Source organism: Gossypium hirsutum, chromosome A02, assembly GCF_007990345.1.
Source record: "Gossypium hirsutum isolate 1008001.06 chromosome A02, Gossypium_hirsutum_v2.1, whole genome shotgun sequence".
NCBI lineage: Eukaryota > Viridiplantae > Streptophyta > Magnoliopsida > Malvales > Malvaceae > Gossypium > Gossypium hirsutum.
This window is the reverse complement of record NC_053425.1, coordinates 19,493,594-19,501,113: the sequence shown is the minus strand read 5'-3', so window position 1 is coordinate 19,501,113 and position 7,520 is coordinate 19,493,594. Positions and strand designations below refer to the sequence as shown.

Below are 7,520 nucleotides of genomic sequence, written 5' to 3'. Positions count from 1 at the left end.
TAAATCGATAACCCACAAAATAAAACTTCAAAAACTTCTCTTAATAAAAAAGTTTATTCTCCCTCAACATTTACAAACAAAAATTGTGTATTTTTTATCAAATTTTTTAAATATCAAAGTGTCTAAAGGTGTGAATTTTGAGTGAAAATCAGAAGAAAAGTCCATAAAGGAAAAAAAAGTTAAAAAAGAGAGGTCCAATTATTTTCTCTTTTATATGCGCTTGTGTACATCACCACTTTCCATATGATTCCACATATGCAATACATACTATGCACTTTATACATTGAATTCTTGGTTCTTGGATGGACATGGTGAGTGAAAAAGGAGAGTATTATTAAAACAAGGTCAATTGACAATGAGAGATGGGAATTTTTAACTATTTGCATATTTATTTCTTTCTATTAATAATTCATTTGTAGAAACTATCAAAAACTTAGTTGAATTAATTTAAACAATACATTGAAATAAATTATGGTCTCTTTTGTACCAAAAAAGAATCCCTCCCACAGCCTCACCCTCTATAAGTCCCTTCATCCATTGCTCTCTAAGGAAACCTTTAAGCATCAAGAATCAGTGTTTAGTTTTAGCTTTAACCGCGATGGGGTTTGATGATATTTGTAACACTGCCCTAGGTCTCGGCCTAGGCTGCCTTGTCAAGCAAGAAAACATTTCGCAGTTGGATCATCATCAACAAAAGAAGCAGCAGTTGTTCCTCAAACATGACCACTTTTCACCATCTCTTCTTTCTCTAGCTCCATCGTATGACACATGCGCTATTATTGATGCCTACCAACAACAAGCCTCATCTCTCAGTGCAGCATCTTCGTTTTCAAACTCGAGTGTTAAGAGAGAGAGAGATTTAGGTGGTGAAGAGGTAGAATTGGAGAGAATTTGTTCAAGGGTGAGTGATGAAGACGACGAAGGTAGCCCCAGAAAGAAACTTAGGCTCACCAGACAACAATCTTCCATTTTAGAAGACAAATTCAAACAACACAGCACTCTCAGTCCTGTACTCCCCATCTTCCTTATTTGATCTTTATTCTATTTAATGTTTTATATCTATAACTTTTGTTCCCTTATGTGTTAACAGAAACAGAAGCAAGCTTTAGCTGAGGAGCTGAATCTAAGGCCACGCCAAGTGGAAGTATGGTTCCAAAATAGGAGAGCCAGGTTTTTTTACTGACCATATAGCTTGGAAAGTTTTAGTATTTGATATTTCCAAGAATGGGTTTTTTATTTTACCTTTACTTTCATGCAGGACAAAGCTTAAACAGACTGAAGTGAACTGTGAGTTACTGAAGAAATGTTATGAAACACTAACGGAGGAGAACAAGAGGTTGCAGAAGGAAGTGGAAGAGCTTAAATCATTGAAAGTAACAGCTCCATGCTATATGCAGGTGGGAGCAGCTACCCTCACCATGTGCCCTTCCTGTGAGAGGGTTGACAATGTGGGTGAAAATCCTTCCACCACCCTTTTTACCTTGGGACAGAAATCTCATTTCATCACTCCCTTCACTCACCCATCTGCAGCTTGTTAGGCCTACTTATTGTGACCATCACATATATGAACTGAATGTAGAGATTAAATGTTACTAGATATATATCTATATGTTTGTTGTATAAATTAAATATTAATTTGTACATTGCAAAAACTGAGATGAGTATCGTTGTTCCTCTCTTTCGAAATCAAACTCCTATGTTTTTTTATAATAATATTATCTCCAAAAAATTGAATTTAACTTTTTTTTTTTAAATATAATATGGAACTTTTATATATTACATTGATTGATTTGTGTTCATGTAGTGAAGCTAGGGTGCATTGTAAGAGGCATAGATGAATGGAATATTATTTTAAATGTGTGTGTTTTTTTTTACTTTTACAATTTATTCACATATTTTTAGTAAGTGTAAATCACTACCAATTTACTTACCACAAATAATGTTAGATTTTTGTGATTCAAATCCATGGTACCGACTTTTGAAATAAACACACAATGATACTAGCATTTAAAAAAATGTTAAAACATGTCTATAGTTTTTACTCTTTAAAAATTAGGAATTTAGTTTATATACTTATATTTCTAAGAATTTAGTTTCTTTATTTTTAAAATTTCAAAATTCAGTTTTAACTATTAATACTTTTTTTTGGTTAAATTCAATTTATTTACAATTTTTTTTTCAATTACATTACTTTAAAAAATATTAGATAGGAATAGTCTAAAAAAGAAAATTCATCTCCCAGGAATTCCTTTATCCATGTATTGTTGGAAAGGGAACTGAAATGAAATCGCCCTAATTATGTTGCTCAAGGAAAGTAAAACATAAAAAGGAAAGCAAGTACGACGACCACTTTTGCTTCTAAATGACGAACAAAATATTTAAGAAAAGGCAGACATTATAGAAAGGAACATTTAAAATAAATAAAATTAAGATATGATTAGTGAGTCTCTAATTATGGGTTTGAATAATGTATTAATAATTAAACTTTAAACTGGTCTGTGTCCAAATAATCATTTTTGAATTTCGTTTTTTTATTTATTTGTAGAATAATGATTGATTTTGATATTTTTGAATTAATGCTTAGAATGATTTAATAACATTGCATTCAATCATATATAATATAACATTAATAATTTATCATTGTAAATAAATTATCATGAAGTTCGACTTTACAAATAAATACCTCCTCATAAGTGTGTGAAAAAAGGCCAAGCGGCAATGTGAATTGGTCATCTAATTATGTTTGTATTCTTGTTTTCATCATTTAATTCTGAAAATTTTCAATTTAAATATTTAACTTTGTATTCATTTCTGTTTTGGTCACCCACCATTATATTGGTAACGGAGATAATAGCATTACCTTTTTTTAATTGAAATAATAACACATTTATTTATCAATACTTACATATTCTATCATTTTTATCCTAATTCTAAATAACTCAATAAATCTAACACTTCACATTTACAAATTCTATCAACTTGATATTCAAACTTCCTAAGCAAAACATTCAGCTTTTAAAATAAAGACATTTCATGTCTATAAATTTATAAAACCCCAAAAAGAAAAGATGAGAAAACTTTTCCAGTTATACTAAATATGCTAATAAAAAATTTCTTTTGATTCAAGGATTATCATCACATATATGGATAGTGAAAGTTTTTTTTTAAGTAATTAAGGCTTAAAAAAATCGCATGTTTAATACAAAGTTTAGTGTCTAAATTAAAAAATTTTAAAATTAGATGACCACCATTAATTAGTTTAAGTGCTAAATTGAATTTCCATATTTATATTTACCTTAAGTAGTCCAATGTTTTATTAGAATAAGCTTTTTTATATATTTTTAATTAACATTAAAAAATTTAAATTCAATTTCAATCTAAAAAACATTACCATTTTCAGACGTAAATATGAAAATATGGCACTTCATTTATATATATAATATTTATAAAAAAAATATCACATTATTATCCGAAATTAATTGCACTCGAATTCAAATATATAGAACATGAAAATGGTAGTTGTTATAAGATATCACAATATGTTGGTAAAAGAATTATAGAGGCTTAATAATAAAAAATTGTATTGCATTTTATCTCTTCTATTAAAAAAAATTAGCTTTTATACTTAAATCAAAAGAAAAATTGGTTCTTTTAAAAAGCATCAAATTCTACTGTTAAAAATCGATCTATGTACGTCAATATGAGGTACATATGATACGTCACATGTCATTGTCAAGTTATTTTATCAATCACGTTAATTTTTAACAATACAAATAAATTATTTTTTAACAGAAAATACCAATTTACTCTTTAATTTAATATACATAGACTAATTTATCCAACTTTTAATTTGAAAAAACAAAATGCAATCTAACTGAGTTCTTCATAATAATGTAGAAGTTTGCTCTATGACTCCAATATGTAAGTATGAAGGGTTGATTGCAAACTAAGATGGGCCCGGACTATAAGGGCCGCCACCCATGTAATGACCATCCATATAAAGAACTGCATTTGGTGAATGCAAGCCATCCATCACCATGAATTGCGAGTCTTCAGAAGGTTTCCAGTGGCGTTTCCTTTGATTTATAAACCAATTATTTATCTGTTTTTGGTCCAACCCAGTTGATTCAGCCAATGCCACCTTCTCTGTCTCCTGTACCATTTACTATTCATTTTAGCAATCAATGGATAAAAAAAAAAATTCAATTCAGTATTAACATATACATACAGAAGGGTATGGCCATTTGTAATGCAACTCCCACCAAGTAAGCAATTTTTGCCTAGATTCTTTGGGTAGTTTCCCTTTCTTCTTTTTCTTGGAAAGTTCTTGCTTTAGACTACTTAAATAGCCTCTATATTTCCACAGGAGTTGGTTCTTCAGTTCTCGATCTTCGGCTCGAGGGCTGGTTTTGGTTTCTCCATTATTATGGTTATTGTTTTCTTCTTCCTTAGATGAACCAACACCGTCACACTTCTCATCTGTTATGTTCAACATCATCAATATGTATTCACAGAATCAGTCATTCTACGTGAGTCTCAGATGCGAGTGTCTCTAACACTTGTTAATCATATTTTATTATGAGTTGAACATGAATAATTAAAAAAAGATAACAAGTCCAAGTGACTAATTCAAACAAAAGTCCTAGCAAAGATAGCTAGTAGAGAGATGGCACATGTAAAGCCACAAATAGCTAAAGTCGTAAAGACTGTAGGCCGTAGTGGAAATAAGGTGAAGGAAAATTGAATGCATTTGCCTATACAATTCAGTGAAAGTTTGACCGATCAAGATTATAACTTTATAAGCTGACCAAACTGTGTCCAGGACAACCACAACAGTGAAGCTAATAAAAGAACCATCTCCAATTCCATATCACCAAAATTTTCAAAGTATTCGTGTTTAATGCATTCTTTAACAATAATATAACGATAAAATCATCTATGTGAACATACAAGATCTAACGTATTCGACATCCATGGTCCAAGGATATAAAAGACAAGCATCTTTGCCATAGCAATAGCTGTTAGTATGAGGTAGCACTATCTCTCCAGGTACGTAGTTATGAACAATAACTTACAAAAAGAGAATCAGATTCATTCCAAAAAGAAAAACAAATTAGAATGGCTTTGTTTGGTCAGAGATCGTTTAGAATATAAAACAAAAAGGTAACCCATAAAAGAAGCCAACGTGGGAATTTTTTATTTTATTTTTTCATCATTATTGTTTACATTACACCAACTATAGCATAAACCCAATTGTGTTTTTGTCTTTGTTCTTCTTTTCAAATATTAGTTTGATTTGCAATTTGCAATCAAATTTATTACTATAGACTCGTGATTAGCTAGGGTTTCTCTTCACTGTTGGGTCTTCAAATGAAGAAAAGAAAAAAAAGTATACCAGAATTGAAGATCTGCACTAGGCCATTGCTGACCCTGTTAAGTTGAGCTTCGGTCCTCCTAGTGAAATCCAAAGCTTCTTGCATTGGCCTCATCAGTTCATCTCGATATTTGACCAACATGCCATAATGAGCTTCCTGTATTAAATAAATGCATCCACAATGTTAGCCAAAGACAACAAAGTTTATGACAGAACAAATGTTAAAATATTACCATAAACTGATCAAGTTCCGGTTCTTTAATGGTGTCTCTTGTCGATGACACTGCAGATCGCCGCCTTGCCTCAAACTCTTGTCGAGCCGCTGCTAGCCGGGCTGCTACTTCAGGCGGAGCTCCTACCTGTATGACTTTGACAAACATATATTATATATAAATACAACATTGGATATACTTTTATGGGCAATTTACCTTTTGGCAATCCATGTAAGCTTCAAAGAGATTAGAGCAGTGAGGATGAGCAATGATCTTGGCTTTCATATCTTCCGCTTCTTGTTGGTCTCTCAATAAGTGGAGCTTTGGTGGATTTTGTGAGGTGTTGGTTTCAGTTGCTACATCTGGAGATGCATAAACGAAATTTCCCTTCGGGATACTGTTCCCGTTTACTCGATTATATTCTTCCATTTTTAATTCTTCTTTTTCAACAAAAATTTTCTCGGAAACCAAACATGGAAAACGTAAAACCCTAAAGGAATGGAAACTCTAACGACCTACTCATTTACTGCAGGAAAAAAAAATTCCCATTTTCATGAGATGGAGTAAATTAACTTGAACTTTGGGTTAAATGGGAAAATATTCAAAATCTTTGAAGTTTTATGTCAAGGAGGACTTGAAGTAAAATTGCACCAAGACTTGTACATGTTAAGAGAATGTTTGAAAAAAAACGATACCAAAAAACTAAAATCCGAAAAAGAAACAAGACTTACACTGAGAGTAAGGTAGAGGTTATCTGGAAAAGAAGTTGAAGATGAAAGGAAAGGAAAAAAAGGGTAAGCTTAAACCAGAACCTGCAAGCGACTGCGTGTTGGGTCGTTGACAAGACGTTCATTGTTGAAAGAAAAGAAAATGGAAATTATTAAAGGCAAATGAAGACCAAAAGATAAGGCTATTGAATCTCTTTGTTTTATTTTATTTTATTTTATTTTATTTATTACTCTCTCTTTTATTCTTTCTCTCTGATCTCCTTCATTGTATTTATCAATGCACTTCCATCTCACGGACGTACCAAAATTTTCACTTTTTATTTTTATACTTTTGTTAGGTCGGAGAAGATAATTATTCGATAAAGAAATAGTTTAATTTTATAAGTGAAGTTAAAAAATTTATAAGTATTATTACATCTACAAATTTTCATATAAGAATCTACAACAAAATGATTTAACTAAGTTGCACAATGAAAATTGTACTCATATGAATTTTTACTTCTCGACAAATCTAATTATTCGATAAAGAAATAGTTTAATTTTATAAGTGAAGTTAAAAAATTTATAAGTATTATTACATCTACAAATTTTCATATAAGAATCTACAACAAAATGATTTGACTAAGTTGCACAATGAAAATTGTACTCATATGAATTTTTACTTCTCGACAAATCTAATTTGTTCCGATATTCTAAGCGCTTATTCTATCTTGGGGAATGAAAAATTTATTCTTAACTTTTTGGGTTCAAAAATTCTTATAGAACTGAAGTGATACAATAAAGTTTTTTTCTATTCTTTTGTTAACAATTAATGTATCGGATTCCATTCATCCCACAATTAGGAATTAATGATTGGTTCTATCTATAAAGATTTTGGATTTGCTCATAATGATCAAATTATATTTGGTCTTGTTCCTACTTTTCTAGTCATTCTAAATACAAATTTTAAATATAAGATCTTTCGTTATTTAAATCGTGCAGATGATATTATGACTTATTACTCAATCTGCAACACCTTTTACCCGACCCAAATCACCGAATTTGGATATAAAATGTTACAACACATAAACTCTTATAGAAATCTTTACAACCGACGTACAACTATTTTAAAAGCACACTTTTTATTTCTTTTATTAATGTTCTTTAATATAAAAGAGGACGTTTAATAATTACATTAAAGTTTTAAACAACGTGCAACATTAGAAC

The 7,520-nt window shown here is 30.6% G+C and overlaps 2 protein-coding genes across 2 annotated transcripts; one reads left to right on the top strand and one right to left on the bottom strand.

The window, feature by feature from the left end:
- Positions 1-433: 433 nt before the first annotated feature.
- LOC107951134 (homeobox-leucine zipper protein HAT22) lies at positions 434-1,856 on the top strand. The gene is made up of 3 exons (XM_016886068.2): positions 434-1,009; positions 1,091-1,170; positions 1,259-1,856. Exons 1-3 carry the CDS (start codon positions 599-601, stop codon positions 1,536-1,538), a joined length of 771 nt encoding a protein of 256 aa, XP_016741557.2. The 5' UTR covers positions 434-598; the 3' UTR covers positions 1,539-1,856.
- Positions 1,857-3,726: 1,870 nt separating this feature from the next.
- LOC107951133 (homeotic protein knotted-1) lies at positions 3,727-6,555 on the bottom strand. Its single transcript, XM_016886066.2, has 5 exons — positions 5,803-6,555; positions 5,608-5,733; positions 5,396-5,531; positions 4,229-4,479; positions 3,727-4,153 (listed from the first exon to the last, which is right to left on the bottom strand). The coding sequence occupies exons 1-5, from the start codon at positions 6,013-6,015 to the stop codon at positions 3,947-3,949; spliced, it is 933 nt and encodes a 310-aa protein (XP_016741555.2). The 5' UTR covers positions 6,016-6,555; the 3' UTR covers positions 3,727-3,946.
- Between the last annotated feature and the right edge of the window lie 965 nt (positions 6,556-7,520).